The sequence below is a fragment of the Hyperoodon ampullatus genome, assembly GCF_949752795.1.
Source record: "Hyperoodon ampullatus genome assembly, chromosome: 5".
In the NCBI taxonomy this organism is placed as follows: Eukaryota; Metazoa; Chordata; class Mammalia; order Artiodactyla; family Ziphiidae; genus Hyperoodon; species Hyperoodon ampullatus.
In genome coordinates, this window is record NC_136918.1 from 39,990,927 (window position 1) to 40,009,164 (window position 18,238).

At 34.1% G+C, this 18,238-nt stretch overlaps 1 protein-coding gene across 1 annotated transcript; it reads left to right on the forward strand.

The window, feature by feature from the left end:
- Positions 1 to 1,510: 1,510 nt before the first annotated feature.
- UTS2B (urotensin 2B) lies at positions 1,511 to 13,231 on the forward strand (the record flags this gene model as incomplete). Its single annotated transcript, XM_079704156.1, has 5 exons — positions 1,511 to 1,610; positions 5,954 to 6,052; positions 7,291 to 7,328; positions 8,620 to 8,713; positions 13,206 to 13,231. The coding sequence occupies 5 exons, from the start codon at positions 1,511 to 1,513 to the stop codon at positions 13,229 to 13,231; spliced, it is 357 nt and encodes a 118-aa protein (XP_079560282.1).
- Positions 13,232 to 18,238: the final 5,007 nt, after the last annotated feature.

Genomic DNA, 18,238 nt, shown 5'->3' on the forward strand with positions numbered 1-18,238 from the left:
ATTTTTCCTTTAAATCACTCCGATACTTGCAAATAGGAATAGAAATGACTATAACAGTAACTGCTCTCAAAGTATTGACAATTTAATAGTGGAGGCAGACACGTAAATGCATAACTGTAATAAAAAGAATGGATTTTTGAGTTGTGATAGATTTATCAACAAAGTGTTGCAGCAGTCCAAAGGAGGTTAAAAAAATATGTAGCAGGGGGAACTATACTCTTGTAATAACCTATAATGGAAAAGGATCTAAAAAATAATATATATGTATAACTTAATCACTTTGCTGTACACCTGAAACTAACACAACATTGTAAATCAACTATATTTCAATAAAAATTTAAAAAAATGTTATGGCCATAAGGGAAAAGAAGACAGAGAGATCCAGAAGACTAAACAGAGCTGGTGACATTTGATCAGAGGCTTGAGAACTGAGAAGGTAAAATGGCGGTGGGATGAAGAGCCCATTAATGCAGAAATATATCAGCAAAACTCTGGAGTGTAGAAAGTGCAGGATATGTTCAGGAATTAGAAGTCTAATATAGCTGTGCACAAAGACATGTAGTGGAAAATGAGTCTGTGAAGAAAAAACAGTCCTGCCTATCAAACTAAGTAGTTTAGACTTTATTCAGAAAATTTATTAAAGCAGTGGGTGAAAAGTTTGGTTATTGCATCTCCTTAACATCATCATGTGCTGCAGTTCACGCACGTGGAACCAAGTCAGTTTTAGAGCAAGTACACCTTAAGTCTCTTGGGAGAAGGAGTAAATGCCAAGGCCATTGGTCATTATTGCATCTTCGGAGCCATAAAATTGGAACCACAGATATACTGAATGACCTTGACTTAAAAAGAAAACCAACATAATTAAAGCAAGTATTAGAGAGAGTAATTGATGGGACATTTGCCAACTTTGAATTAATTAGATTCAGCCTTAATTTTTAAAAGTGCTGCTTGCAGCAAAATGAAACCATCCTTCTCCAACAGAGTGAGATGTTAATGTTCCCATTATGATTCCTTTCAAATTTGAGCTCTTCCCAGCTCAAATCTATTGGGTTGGTTGAAAATGAAGTGGTGCTTGCAAATAACATTACTATCCGGAAGACCTATCTGGCTCTAAATTAGCCAAATGAAGGGCATTGTTCCCATTTCATTTTTATGAAAAGCTAATCCACAGGTCTCTAGTCCCAGTCTTTGCTTTATGCTGTGCATGTGTTTGAGTGCGTGTGCATGCATAGGAATTCATGCTTTTAGTGAAATGGGCAAGTATGAGATATATTGATTGGGTTCTTCTTGTCATTGACTGAGTAGCAAACTTGTCACTTCTCCAAGTAAGTGAATCATGTTGACAGGGTGCACCACATTTTGTAAGCTTTTTTTCTCTTTGTCCAGATCATTTGTAGTTGAAGCACATTTGCCACCTTTTAAACGTGGTCTCTGCAGCATTCCAGAGCCATTGAAATATTCGTCTTGACCTGGATAGTCAGTTTTTCTGCTAGCACAGAAGATTTTTAACATGAACAAGATCCTCTCAACCACTCTTTGTTTTGGACTCTTAACTTTATCTGTAATGTTCTTTTTAGAATCAGTGCATGGGCTGCCATATTTTATCCAAGGTATGTACATACTAATCTAAAATCCTACAGGTGGGTAAATAATCCTTATCTTCCTGTTTGCATTGCTTTGATTTTTCTACCACTATGGCAATAATGTTTTAAACATCAATATGATTGAATCATCAAACAGCCCTTCAGTAGTTGCTGTTTTAAATTACATGTAATCTGTGATGCTGTTCTTCTCAAGTAAATTAATTTCAACTGACACTGTACTAAATTAATTTCAACTACATTCTTTTTTTCTAATCCAGTGGCATCTGTTTCTTATTTCTATTCCATGACCAAAGATGGGAATGTGTAAATAGTGATACAGTGCTATGCATATTTCAAAAATACATCTTGAGGAAAGAAAAATGAGATTTTCATCCAATGAGATTATTAATAAGTTACTTATGAAAGGAGAGTGGTTCCTAGTAGAACACAGCCGCATGACACAGGGAGATCAGCTTGGTGCTTTGTGACCACCTAGAGAGGTGGGATAGGGAGGGTGAGAGGGAGGGAGACGCAACAGGGAAGAGATATGGGAACATATGTATATGTATAACTGATTCACTTTGTTATACAGCAGAAACTAACACACCATTGTAAAGCAATTATATTCCAATAAAGATGAAAAAAAAAATTCAAAGTGTTCATCAAACTCATGACAACAAATCTAAGCACAGTTTATTCACTTTGTTTTGTAATAAAATTGTATAATAAAAAAAAAAGATGGAAACTTGTGTGTGAAGAGATTTGGGGAGAGTAATGCATGGGGAAATTTACATAGTACTTTCAGGAAGATGATGATAACAGCCACATTACGCATTGACTGTATCAGATTTCTAACATACTTAGGGTACTTATGTTAAATGAAATAATTTAATTTATGATGTCTACAAACATATGCCACGATAAAGTTAGAGAAAATAAGTTTCTGCTCTTGTAATATGGTAACTTGATCTTTCTTTAAAATTTTCAGTGCATTCTGTAGTGGAAATAGCTTTTAATCTGGGAATCAGTGGAGCCAGATTAAATGCTGATTTATTAGGCAAACAACCTCATTGAAACTTTTATATATTTCTTTACATTTTAAAAATAGTAACTTAAAAATATTGCTCTTTAATATCTCTTCCAGTTTGAAACTGAGGTGATCTACCATCTAACTGATCTCCTTGTCAGGAAGAAGGAGATAGCCTTTTACTTTTGTCTTACTTGGGGGAACCAAGACAGAATATAATAAATTTTGTTTACATGACACTGGGTTGAGAAAACGGATTAAGTTTCCCCTTTCAGATCTAATTCAACTTTACTAGACCATTTTGCCTCAAATGTGCTTTTAAAAGTCAATGAAAATTAGAGCAGTTCTTCTGACAGTGGAAATAAAATTGCAGAAACCCTTGTTATTTATTTATAGGGATTTTCCCTTTGAAAAACAAATACAAGCCTGAGACTTACGTACAAGCCTGGGAATGAAAGATTCTGGATTTTATCCATGGCACTCACATTTTTGTCTTTGGCCAGTCAAAATCATTGTACTTGGTAGGACTTCATTGTTTTTCCTGTGAAATAATGGGATTTTCAGTTTTCTTAATGCAGTGTATATGTGTGAGGAGGGAAACATCTGGCCATTCATGAAGGACTTTGCAATATTAGGATGTTAGTTAGTGGTAACTGTAACTTCTGATATCATGTGTATATGAAATACAGTAAAATCCAACTCAAACATTTTGCTAGGTTATAATTAGATAACAACTCTGATCCCAGAATAGCACATATTGATATGTATATTTCATTGGCAACATACAGGAAACGTTTCTTTCTGGCACCCCCTTTGATCTCAGTTTCATTATATATAAATGGAGAAGATTAGTTATTGGGAAAATTATTTTCTAATCTAAATTGTCGATGATTAGAGTGAGCTTCTCTCCATGTACACATTTTTCAAATGTTTGACTTACTTTAGTCTTTTAACACATTGTTTTCAAATATGCATTTGTCTGCTGACAGAACACCAAGGGGTCGCCATCCTCTGTGTTAGACGCCATGCAAGACCAACAGCACAACCTGCCAGCTTTCATTTGCTTGGGGCCATACGAAAGCCTGCCTCAGTGGATAAGCTTGAATCTGGGCAGACTTCCTACCACAAAAGGTGGAGGAGGGAATATTGTGACCAGAAAGGATACGGCAATTTAATTTTTTTGGTATATTATCATTTGAGGGGTTTCCAGGTTTCTTTCTGGTAAAGTTTCTTGTCTATATCCCTTAAAAATCTTCACATTCAAATGACAAGCAGGAGACAACTGTCTTTTAAGCTTCAGTATCTCAAGTAGTAATCAATCAGTTTTTTCCTGTGTATTTGCAAAAATAATGACTCTCTCATGTCTGAGCAACTTTGCCATCATTTGTGTTAAAGGGGTATCGGCACTTGAGTATTTTTTTATTCAAACATCTCCTTTATCAACACTAACTTTTAGTGCAAAGAATGATGAAAAGTACATGCATTTTTTTCTTTTAAAACTGTATGTGTTTTAATACTAAAAATAAAAAGAAGAAATAAGACTTATTTGTTATTTTTCTTAGGCAATATATTACTTAACTTTAGAAATAAAAAAATTTTAATTTCTTGAAAAAACTTTTTCCTCAGATTCTTACAAAAGGTGGTTTTCTTAAAAGTTAGTGACAAGAATTTTTTTAGGACAGTCATTCAGGTGTAATTACTAGAAACCAACCTGGTAAAGAATGGTAAATACATTAATTGTCTTTCTAAAAAATGTTCCACTTAAATATGCAGAGAAGTGGGCTGTAAATTAAGCAAACAAAAGCTTCAGATCATCACTTTTCTAGTTACCTTCCTTCTAGTCTTATAAATTCCCTAAACTGAAGGCAATGAATCTGTTTCTTTTATCACAGTTCTCTTTCTGAAAAAAAATAATCAGTATCACCTGGCTACACAATGTTCCTTATTTTTTTCAATTAAAGCATATTAAAGATTGTAATTTAACATTTTAATGAACAGCTATAATAAAAAATTACTACACTATTGCACAGTCATGTCTTTCTCTTAAACTAAATTATCTCCAAGGGTCCTTGTTTAATTGATGTTAAGCAAAAATTCCATTGATAGTCTATTATTTTAACTACTCAAAGAAAAAAAGAAACCAGAATTTCACAAACAATTTCTATGTCTGTGAAGTAATAGAAATTGAGGAACTTTGAAATCGAGGAAATTGAGCAACAATAAGTGTTTTTGGTCAATGCAGAAAATTTTGATGCTGCCACCTACCCCAAGTCATTTATTTTGTTTCTCAGCAAAGCTTTCATTCCTTTAATTAGCCACTTAGATTCTTGAGTTCATTAGTTGACATTTTGTAGACACAGGGAAAGATAAACAATTTAAAGGAAGAATCTAGCTAAATTATGAGCCATTTCTCTAACTGAAACCACAATATTCCCACTCCTAAATTTTAAACTCACTAATCTACCTTTTGTCCACACAATATCAGTTATTATGAGGAGATGGAGGGAAGAATGATCCTATAGAAATTGTACCATAAAGGCTTGATTTTTTAGGCCACCTCACAAAGTTCATTTTGTTTATAACACACTAATTATTATTTTGTTTGCATTAAAATCTTGTTGACTCTTCATTTTTTATAGCTTGAATAAAGTCTATTGTCCTGACTTCTGCTCCAGAATTAAAGTATTTATGAAAATTTGGGTGATTTTTCTGTTTTTAGAGTGCTGAAATAGCTGGGCATCTGACCAATGAGTAGGCTGGGGGGTAAATGGACAAAGATGGAAAGATATCAATATGGAAAAAGTAGGCACTGTCTTACCTCTTCCACAGGGTTGCCTTGGATGATTCAAAGACAACTCCCAGAACACAAAAAGGCTCATATTTTAATGTGTATCAAATAAAATCTCAAAATCAAATGTTATTTTTTCTTTTAAAAACAACTTTTAATTCATATTTCTTATGTTAAACACAATAGTAGAAAATTTTTTTTAAATGCAGATGAAAAAACAGAAAGTAAAATTTACCTGCAATTCTACTAACCCAGAAATAATTACAGGTAAAATTTAGTCTGTAACCTTCCAGGTATATTCTCTATCTCTGCCTCCCTCTCTCTCTCACAATCTCTCTTTGAGTGTTCACATACATTCAACGATTGTTAAAACAGCCCATCTTTTTGGATTACACACCTCTCTCTATACACATTTTATTGGTGAGTATGCACATTGATAGTGCATATAGTGATTGATAGTGATTATAGTTACCTGTAAAACGTATTTAATCAGAAACATGTTCAGTGACACAGACTGAAAATGGAGATTTCACTACATTGAGGTAATTATTACAGGAAATGAATTGTTTCCAGATAAAGAAGATACAGATCGTGAAGAACTATTGCTGGCTCTACTGAATAAAAATTTTGATCTCCAAAGACCTTCCAACATTGGTGAGTTAAGAATAAAGTCAAACTTTATTTATTCCATCTTCTGACCTGTTCTTTCTACATGTTAATTTATATTAAATAAAATAATAATTACTAATTTTAATGCTGCATTGAAGGCTTAAATGTCTTTCTTATCTCGTATTCACGCTAAAAGCAATGGCGTTTATTAAAAAATATTAAAATCTTATTTTGTTCAGTTTGAGAGTCCTAATGAGATCAGTAACTATCTAGTTACTCAATAGTTATCTTTAGTCGTATTTTCCTCTCACCTAAGCAACTCCCACTGGTACGGTTAATATTATTTTTTACTAAATGCTTCAAGAATATCACTAAATGTTTCAAAACAGGTTTCCACTAAAAATTTCTCAAGTTAACTGTGGTTTTGTGGCAGTTAAGTTAGCACATTTTTTTGCAATCAAATTCTTTCAATTTGGGAAATCATTGGCATAGAAACCATTGGGAAATTTAGGCTATACCAACTGAGATTTTTTTTCTTTGCAGAACAGGAGAATATGATTTAGAATTATGCAACAGACTGGTCTCCAAGAAATGACAAATATTGTCAGAAACTTAGCAAGTCTAACCTGAGAGACAGTGTGACAATATGATAATGTGGTACCCTCTGAGAAAACATCTGTTCTTATAAAAAAATTGTCTATTCATGGGACAGTGTACCAGTTAAAACAATACCTTAATAAATACTTTAAAAATACAGGATTTTAAAATTAATAAGATATTTTTATTAAAGAAAATGAACAGAATTATATATATATATATATATATATATATATATATATATATATATATATATATATATATATAAGCTATACTCAAATTGTAAAACCCAGAGGGAGTTGATATTAACATTTCTGGAAATTTCCTTCTTGATTGAATTATATAGAAAAGATTTGTGTCCTGCTTTTTTTTACTGAATATCATTTCATGAGAATTTCCCCATGTCAGTTAAATAGCTTATATCTAAATACTAGTCCTTGTTAGATCTATGGTCTATTTTTAAAAACTCTGTGCTTATTGATAGAAATTAGGTATTTGCTCATTACATTACTGATTATATTTCAATATTACAGACATTGAAAAAATGCTTGGACCTTTATATTAGGGACAGGTGGGTGATCTCAAATCATACAAAAAAGACCTTTGTCTTCCTTGAATGTATGACCTGAAATGAATTAAATATTACTTGCAATGTACATTTTTCATATGATAAATGTGTCTTGCAGATATAGAGCTGGCTAACAAATTGGAAGAACTTAACCAGGTGAGAATGTGAAATACTTAAAACTTCAATTTTAATAATAACCAAAAGACACTTTCTTTTGACATAATAGTTGTTAAAATTATTAATACTCTATTATAAAACCTTTATTCCTGCTAGAGGAAGAGTGAAGTAATTCGCTAGGAAAAAAATAATCAAATTCTACTAAAAAATAAAGAAAACAGAACAGAGCCATAACTGAAGTGATCATGGGATAAAATGTCTAGAAATCTGGATTCTAGACCCAGCTCTCCAATTACCTATGAGACCATGGAAGAATTAAACTTCTCTGGACCTAAATCTCCTCATCTGTAAAATAAGAGGCTATAACTAGATTGGTGGTTTTCAAAAGTTATTATTATTTTTTAAAGTGAAATTTTTTTTCTAAACAAAATTGTATGTGGTCCCAGTAAATGAAATATATAAAAGTGGAGCTGCTCTGTTTGAAACAGCTAGTTTGGTGAAGGAGGGTCCCGAAGTGCTTCTTTCTTGACCTGCATTTGGCCTCGGTACAGAAAGCCCATTAGCAACCTTATCTCCTGACTCCTTGCTATGAAGAAAATTGGAAAATCATTGGATTAGATGATTTCTTAACTCTCTCAAACACAACTGCATGCAAATCCACTATTATACAAACTGTATGGCTGTTTGTGAGAGAGAGTTATGCCCCATCAATTCTTAGTATCCAGGACACAGACACATGCAGTAGCTCAGGCTGAGTTCTATTTTGATAGAATTAGGTCTTTAGGGTTTAGGCAATCAATGAGCTTGCTAAAACTTAACATGGCTTACACTCTGGGTGGAAATCCTAGGGGGCATCAAAATACTTCTCACTTACTGCTAGAAGGGACAAATTTTTCAGGAAATCCAAACATTCACATAACTCTTTGGAACTCCTTGAAAAGGACTGGTCATTATAGGTGATTTAATATCAAGACCAGCTATACAGGTTGTGTTTATAGGCTCCCCATTAATGAACACTCAGACTTGACTTCCTTCACCATAAGCCTGTTTGTTCCTGATCACCTGTTAAGTCATGGACCTTTCCCAGCCAGTTTCTAAATGCAAGTTTCGTTATATTTTTCTATTTAATTCTTTTTGTTTATTTTCATTTGTTACTTTTTTTTTTTTTTTTTTTTTCATTTGTTACTTTTATTTCCTTTTATTTCCTTTTTCGTCCTTCCTTTCTTCCATCTTTCCTTCTCCCTTTCTTTGTCTATATTTCTTCTTCTTCAATAGAAAAAAACATTGCTGTTATTAAAGATTAATACTTTTCATATTTGATTTTTAACAGTTGGAAAAACTGAAAGAGCAGCTCATGGAGGCAAAGGATGCTGAGATGTCTTATGCTATAGGTGGTCTATCTTCTTCCCATCCTAATAAGCGAGGTAAGTTTGGTGGTAGAAAAGAGTTGAAATAGAGATTTGCTGGACCTTTCCATAGTTAGTATAGCCTAGGCTGTGATGTGTTACCAATTATAATCTAAATCTCAGAGACCTGATCTAATAAAATCCAATCATAAAGTTCAATGCACATAGTACAACCCTCTTCTATTTTGTGGCTATATCGTCTAGATTATTGCTGTAGCTTGACTACCTCCAAGATTACCAAGACACAGGAAAGGATAGAGGATGAATCTCAGCTCTCAACTGCCTCAGTTCGGAACTCAGTTTGGTGACATGTTTCACTTCTACTGAAGTCCATTGCCTAGAATTAATCACTTGGGCTGCCACCAAAATATTGGCAACACAGGCTAATAAATGTTAGAAAGCACGTACAGTACTTGGAGAGTACTGCCTCAACCACAGTCAATCCTTTGTTTTGATTTTTTTTTTTTTTTTGCTGTACGTGGGCCTCTCACTGTTGTGGCCTCTCCCGTTGTGGAGCACAGGCTTCGGACGCACAGGCTCAGCAGCCATGGCTCACGGGCCCAGACGCTCCGTGGCATGTGGGATCTTCCCAGATCGGGGCACGAACCCGTGTCCCCTGCATCGGCAGGCGGACTCTCAACCACTGCGCCACCAGGGAAGCCCTTCCTTTGATCTTTTCTTAACCACATAGGCTATACTCAACCATCTCACATTAGAGACAACTCCAAACTCCTTTCACTGCTGCACCCAGAACAAAGAATAAGCCCTCCAGGGGATACTAATCTTTGTCAAATACAATGTGTCTCCTCTTCATTCACAGACCTATCAGCTAAAAGGACAAAATTCAATAATTGGAACAGGGACTGGATTATCACAATCAATAATCTTATTCACAAAGGAAAGGAACAAGAGACACACAACATCAAGAATGCTGGCCTCCAGCAATTCTGAAATCTCACTGGGCAAATATTATAAAAGTTTCTTACCCTGGAGATGGAGAATGGTTTCTTGATTAGGACCTGCTAGTGTGTAGGTGGAGTGCTTTGTCCACTGTGTTATTTCCCCTGGCTTCACCCTTTCTGAGGTTTTTGCTTTTTTGGCTTTTTCATTTTCATCCCTGGACACATCATATGGGCTCCTTGGGGAATATTCCCTTCTTGAGGATTGCACAGTTTTCTCAGGTCGCCTCCTACTCTCACAAATTTGGAGGCCCAAGGTTTATTTAGTCTTAAAGTGTCAAAGACATTTTTTATTCTAGGGTTTATGGTTTCTTTGCCAATGGTGTTCTTGTAACAATTTAGAAAGTTTCTCAGCTATTTGTTACACACAATTTTTTTTAAACAATTTTAACTCTTTTGCCTTCTCATCCCCAACTGAGTTGCCTTGAAGGCATCTGGAACATACTTTGAAGGCTATACATATAATCTGATTTGTGCCCTGAGCTCCTTATTCCAATTGACATTTACCTGGCATCCCTCACTTAGAGTCATTTTAAATTCCATTTTATAGTTTTGGGATCCAGAAACAGCTCTTGCAATATTTCAAGATCTTGTATTCCTGAACTATCTCTATTTCTTTTTATTTATTTGCAAAGATACCATTTTCTTCTTAAGCTCACTATTTCTTGCAACACCTGGCTAAGTGTATCCAACAGCAACTTAAAAACACTGCCAATATTCTGTTTTCCTAGTTTTTCTTCTAGAAATTCAAGAGGAGAACAATCTGAACCTGAACTGTTGCAGATGTCAGTTTTACCACATACTATGCTTCTATGTAAAATGGCTCTTCCTGTTTCCAGCCTATGATATCAATTTCCTTGTCTGCCATTAATCAACTGCTGAGACTGTGCCATAACTTAGGTTCTTCTTAGAGTACCACCCTCCTTCAAGTTTTCAAAGTGTATTTTGGGATAAATTAGGCAAAACACATCAACAAAATAACCTTACAATCTCAGTGGTGTGACTTGGTTTAAGATATATTTTGTATTTACATGAAGCCTTAGGTACCTTGGTTATTTTCCTTCACTTTGTCCCTGCACCGTGTGTCCTTGTAGCAGGATAGGAAAAACATGGAGGTAAATGCACCCTTACCTGCCAAAATTAGGCACATGATCTCAAGCTAACTTAGTGGGGTTGGGGAAGCCCCTGGGGAATGTGGAGAAATGCAAGGAACAGTTGGAGAATCCTACCTCTACCATAGATATTGTGAGCTTGTTATGACATGTATAACAAAATCTTCCCAGTAATGATTTACGTAAACCACTGAGTATATAAATTTGAGTTTAGGGAAGTAGCCCAGATTGAACATCTAAATTTGACAGTTATCTGCATATCACTATTGCTAGGTATTGTGATGAGACTGTCTAGGGGATCACTCTAGACAGATATAAAACAGAAGACATCCAAGGCCAAGTCCCAGGCCACACCAAGGTTAGAGACTGGGCAGATGAGAGAGAATTAGCAAAGGAGGCTGAGGAGGATCAGCTACCAAGGAAAAAGGTGACAAAGAAAAAGATGCCTTGGAAGTCAGATAAAAAAATTGTTTCCAGGAAGACATAGTTCAGCTGTTCTAATGCTAAGATAGGTCCAGTAAAATGAGAACTGAGATTTTCCATCTGAATAGCAATGGGAAGGGTTTTAATGGTTTTGACAAGAATTATCTGGTGGACTTATGGTTAAAGAGAATATGACAAAACAACAGAAATGACTAACAACAGACAACCCTTTGAGGAATTTTTTCTAAAGGGTAGTAAAAATTGGGATATTAGAGTAGCTTGAGGGGGTCAAGGAAGCTTTGTGTTTGTTTGTTTTTAAGCAAGGTGATATTAAAACATATGTGTATGTAGTAGGAACAAAGTAAATATTTGTGGTGATAAACATATGAATTAGATGCCCAGGTTAGGTGACAAAAACAACCCACATCATATCTGAAGTGTGGTGTTTATTGGCAAAACTAGAAACAGTTCACCATAAATAACAATGTGTAATGGTAAAATGGACTCAGAGATTCAGCTTAAAGCAAGAGTATCTTACATTTACTGTGAATTATTGTAATTTGTTTAATTATTTAATATATAGTTGACCAACAGCTGCTAAATTCTTCCATTCATTAAAAATATAACTGTCCAACACCTAATATCATGTTAAAAATGGGGATTACAAGAGTGAACCAGATACACATCAAGAGACACCAGAATGCTGGCTAGAGTTTTCCTTCACATAAACAATAAATGATAAATAAGCATTAAGAAGTTGGCTCTACTGGGGATACCATTCATGAAATTTCCCTTCAACTGGTCCAGAAAATTTCCAAACTATGTTCCAGCGCATACTTAATTGAGCTGCTCTTGTGGTATAAATCTGGGATATGTGTAGATTTCTTTTTCCTTCCAGACTGAGATATTCAAAGATATCCAAAGGGACAGAAAGGGACTTCCAAAATACTATAAAAAGAAGATTGGATTAGAGGGCGAAGTTCTTCAGTTTACTGTCTGAAAATAAACTTCTGCTTGCATAGGATTTGAATGTGGTTTTGTTTAAAGAAAACTCTGGCTCTTTTAGGAATGAAAAGTAGACTCTGAGTGCTATCATAACACTATGTGTTTGCGCTGATGAGCACTAGGGTCACAGTTTACAGAATGAGTGGAGGTAGGGAGGGAAACCTAGGCAGGAAGATAGACTTTTATCATTTATGGCAAAGAGTGTCTTTACTGAGTTTTTCAACTCATTTTTATTGTGCATCCTATTAATCAATAGTGAATTGAAGACCTATTCCCCCAAGGTCTTCATTTTATAAACCATTTAGATTGAAGGAAATTAGAGAAATTTGTAATTAATTAGATGAAGCTAACGTAAGTTGGACAATTGATTGGGAACAACCCACAGAAGATTTAAAATGACTCATTCATTCATTTGAAGATTAAAATGCTGTTCAGATTGGTTTGATTTTTCTGAAACATCACTTTATCATCAGAATGTGAAGACTCAATGTGATGATCAAATTATTTAAATATCATTTTTTGGTCTGCAAAGTAAACTTTAAATTTTCTTCCTTCTTTTTTCTCCAGTAAATAGAAGCATATTTATCACTGATTTTACTTATGTGAGTTCCTCTTTGGGACTTAACTTACCCCAACTCTTAAATAGAAGGGTGCGTCTTACTGTATTCTCTGAACTGCGTTATATGCATTATAATGTAGAACAGTGCTGTCCAATAGAACTTTCTTTGATGATTTGACCATTCTCTAATTTGCACTTCCCATTACGGTAGTTACAGGCCACTAGGCATTACTGAGCACTTGAAAGTTGGCTAGTGTGATAGAGAAGCTGAATTTTCACATTTTATTTAATTTTAATTAATTTAAAGATCCACATGAGGCTAATAACTACCATTTGAACATTCGTTTTAGAAAACTTTCTCTCATACTCAGGCATACATAAACTATTTTATTCAAATGTACCATTTTATCAAAAATATTCCTAATAAAGATTTTGTTTTGTTTATTTTTTAGCTTGCTTCTGGAAATACTGTGTCTAAAGTTTTTCCTCTGGATGCCAAAAAAAGATAAGAACATTAGACAAAATTATATATCTACTCACTTTACTGCTTAAAGATTGTAGCTAGTTCAAGCATAAAGAAATGGTGGCAGAACTTATCCAGCATATTACATGCTTAAAACTTATGTTGTGAATAATGATGACAAATCAGTTGCAGTTTTGAATGGCATGGGACTATCAAAATGGCTTTGTAGACCTAAAGTTGGGAGTGCTGTATCTATTATATGCTTTTCATAAATTCATTGTCTACATATAGTTTTGTCCAGAGATGACTAGGCTGTTGAGCTATCAATTAAAATATTTTAGACAGTGTCTTGGAAAATTAAATTATATTGTCCCAATTTATATGAGAAATTATATTTTATTAAATTTATTTAAAATATTTTAGAAAATGTCTTGGAAAATTAAATTATATTGTCGCAATTTATGGAAAATGTGCATCATTGTCCTTTCCATTTTTTTGTGATTATGCTGGCTACTATCTCTTTTCTGTTCATTAGGACAATTGTCACTGAGACTATTACAACCAAATGAATACATTACTGGGAAGCAGAAATCTATTGTTTATCGAACTCTAGGAGAAAGATGTATTAGAAGTTTCAGAGATAGATATTAAGAAAATTTTCATACAGAACAATTTGCTTTTGGGTCCTTTAATTCTCATCTCTGCCTCCTCCACAATATCAGAAATTATTTGAGCCTCTCAGCACGTCTGTGAGAGACTAGACTCAGTGTACAAAAAACGTTAAGTAAAACAAAACAAAAACTCATTGGATTTTCCTTCATTTTTTCCCCCATGTCTTCACATCAAACTGCTCTTGCTTACATCTCGTCTGAGCAAACTTGTTTAATCAATTCAAGGCTGGGAATCCAATTTCATTTTTGTTTGCCACCTGTTGTGGCACAGAAGCATAGTCGAAGTAACTTTATAATTAAAGAATATCAATGACTAGCTGGCCAGGTGAGCCTACCAGCATTCCCTTACGTCACAGAACAGGGGAAATGCAGTTTATCTACATGATGTTAATTGTGTGGTGCTTAAAGATAAGACTATCTCATGAGCTAGAATGAACAATATTGCTTAAGCTAAAAAAAAAAAATTAAAAATACATGAAACTGACCAAGTTGAGTAACATGCCTGCAGTGCTTTAAATACACTTGTTAGGAGTCACTTAAATGTACATAAATATTAGTTGCTCAATAATGCCTGAATGTTCCCACGTATTTACACCTGTTGTGAACACAAACATGATATTATCATAAAGAATACAAAACTCCTGTTTTCATCATCTCACGTTTATTAACTTTGGAGCAGTTGAACAATATTTGTGCATTTGTAAACTTTAGGGGTAATGTCATTCAAAAAAGGTTTTGATACTTCTTCCATTTAGAGAAAGTCATCTTTTTATAATTTGTTTTCTTTTTATAATTTGCTTTAAGAAGTTTAATTCCCTAAAGATATCTGTAGATTAAAGGTAGAATTTGCCTGATTTTTTTTTTTTTGTGTGTGTAGCTAGGAATTAATATCCCCCATGAAAAACTGGTTATATAATTAACGCCAGAACTCAGAAATCCATATTCACAGTTTGCTCTATGAAGCTTTTTTACAGGAACAAAGAAAAATAAAAAGTAATTATTTCTTTGAAACTAAATGAAAAGTCCCTTTAAATTGCTGACTTTCAATGAAATATAGCTGGATTTAGTAACATACAATGCGTTATACAAATAGATGAGATGACTCGTCATTTTTTAACAGAAATTATGTCTTAAATTTCCTGCTATGTTAAAAGGATGCCTTATTTTAAACTAGAATACCGCTGACTTATTTTCTACTCTGTATAAAGTAGTGGTAAAAGTTAAAATATGAAATAAAATAGTTATAAGTGGAGAAAACACTTTTCTTTTTTTCTTCATGTAAGTCTTGTGTATATGCTATGAGACAAATGCATTACACATTAGAATATAGTATAATTCAATACACTGTGACTTCTTACTTTAGTTAAAATGGAGGCCATAAGCATAATTTTGAATTTAAAAATTAAAGAAGATAGGAAATCAATTTGTTTAATCCAACTTTAAATCTTTATCATGAGAAATATTTAGGTTAAAGTAGGTTTTAATACCTTTTGTCAAAGTGTGAAGCAACAGCACCCAGTTGGATTAGCAGCTGACAAATATCCAAAGGGGAGAGAAAGGAAAGAAAGAGCTTCTAAGGAATTAGACATATTTCTATAATTCATCAGAAAGTTGGGAAAAGTGGGCAAGAGCAATTATAACTTAAATAATTCTTTTAAATAGTGAGTCCTGCAGGATATCTGTCCATGTACCACTAACTTTCTAATGTAAGTTTATGAACAGAAATTGAAGAATCAGTGAGATTTCTCAAAATTCAGTTCTCTTTGCTAAGGCTCCTCTATTACAATTAAAAGAATCATTCATTTTCAGTTTTTTCCTAAACTTAAAGTTTTTCAGCAGTTAGAAAATTTCCCCCCTCAAGGAGAAATTATATAAAAAAACCACTTTGTACTCTAAGTGCATATGTTCATCTCTATGTCTAAGTTTATTTTGTTCTTTGGATCGTACATTAATTCATTTTTAGTTAAGATCAACAACAACCCATTTCTCTCTTCTTCTTCTAATATGACTATACCTTCTCATCACAGTCTTTCTTTTTAGGCTAAAATAAACCTCTGCTCTGCTGACCGAACATTTTTCTTCCCACATATCAGGTCTGTTTGACAGTGATTACTAGGGTTTAAAGAAGTGTTTTCAGAAGGTTTTTAAATTTCTGCTGACTTATGCTAAACCTCTGGTCCAAGGAATAAGTTATCTTTATGTTTTGAAAGCATATCCAATGCACAATGAGCTTAGGCATCTAAATTACAAGAACAACACAGTTTTGCTGAGAGAGGAGCTTTCCAGAATACCAAAACTTATGCTTTCATAGGCCAATTAAAAATAATTTGAGGGCTTCCCTGGTGGTGCAGTGGTTGAGAGTCTGCCTACCAATGCAGGGGATGCGGGTTCGTGCCCTGGTCCAGGAAGATCCCACATGCCGCAGAGCGGCTGAGCCGGTGAGCCATGGCCGCTTAGCCTGCGTGTCCGGAGCCTGCGCGTCTGGAGCCTGCACGTCCGGAGCCTGTGCTCCACAACGGGAGAGGCCACAATAGTGAGGGCCCGCGTACCGGAAAAATAATAATAATAATAATAATAATAATAATTTGAATCTTTTTAAAGAAATCATTCTCATATATTCTTCAATGCTTTATTAAACACAGTATATGAAACAAATTAAATGGATTCTTAGATGAGTGATTAACAAGAAAAAGACTGTTTATTGTAATGTGCTAAAATATACTGTGCTACAATTAGGTGAACTTAACTGGCCCCTGGTGCTTTGGTGATTCTTTGACTTCCCCATACTTTCATCTGTTATTTCTGTGTGTAGTTTTTCTCATAATCAGTCAACACTACTCTTAATTAACTATAAGTTGTAATTTAGAGAAATGGAAAGTTGTTAGGGGACATGAGATAGCCAAACTTGGCAAATGAGTAATATCCTTTATTTCCTAGTTCTAAGTCAATGTACTCTGACCTGTAGTGTTTCTCAGTTCATTGGGAGAATAAAGTTTATGGGCTTAATTACTGCTGTTTTTTTCTGCTCAGAGACATTTTTCTCTTGTTTCTGGAACTGGGACTGTGTTTTATTTGGTTGAACCGGATTGACATTTGAATATAAGAGAAGCCTAGTTTCATAATCATTACTCAAGAGCCTCACAGACAAAGGATATGAGAGAAGTAAAACTTCAAGAGAAACTATACAGCGTTGTCTTTCCTTGTTCCCCAATGATGAACAAATGGATTGTACCTAAATTTTACTGAAAGAAATCAGTCTTCAGTTATTATTCTTCAGTAATATATGTAAATGGTAAATGCACATAGAAAGCGTTTCACTGTATTGTGTTTCTTAGAAAAGTAAGGTTTGGGGCCAAGTAACCGTTCATGAATAACTAAAATATATATTTAAAATATATCCATACATTGAAATTATCTGCACAATTTAATTGAAGTTACAACAATACTGTGATGTGATGGACTGAAGTTAAATCTCTGGAAAGGATTACAGAAGGTTCCTTATAAGTTTACTCATTAAGGAGTGTGAAGAACTTCACCGCAGCATCTTCCATATTTCTGTGACATTTCACCCCAGGAAGTTGTGTCTGCAAAAATGAAAGTTGAAAATGTTAAATTAATGTGAACTCTGTAGATAAGGGGAAACTCATCAACTTTAGTGGAGAAGAGCTAAAACTCTAATTACATGAGGTTTCATTATAACTTCTACTTATGCACCATATTTTTATTGCAGAGACAATAATGCAGAATGATAATTTCAGATCAAAATTTATTAAAAAAAGGATATTTTTAATGTAACAGCTAGGCGCTTATGCTGAAACCACACTTCCATTCTTCCGGTACCTCTATTTATTTTGAGTTTTCAGTCTTGGTTCAAAGGATGTTGCCATGACAAGTGAAGGATAAAGAAAATCTGATTACTACTTCTATTGTTATATTAACATGTTGATAATTATTGTACATCTTGTTCTCTTTAAAGGGTCCAACCATATACTGGTATTTAAACACAATATTACTGTTATTTGAGAGTTACGTTAATTTATCTGAATGATAATGTGTCAATATTGTTCTAAAATAAAAATTGTCAGTATAATACAGCAACATTTGCCTCACATTATTAAAAGTCTTAAGGCATGTGGCAGCCGGGGTAGCACAATTAATGTTCATACTTCTATCACATTTCATCAAGTGGGCATCCTGATTTCAATGGCAGTGACCTAGAACTTGTTAATTGCATCTAGAGAAGTTATGAAACTTTACCAATCTTAATTCAAGTTGCTTAGAACTGAAGCCTATTAAAAACTCAAAACTTGGGTCCAATACATTAATGATCTGAGGAGGACATTGTGTAAAA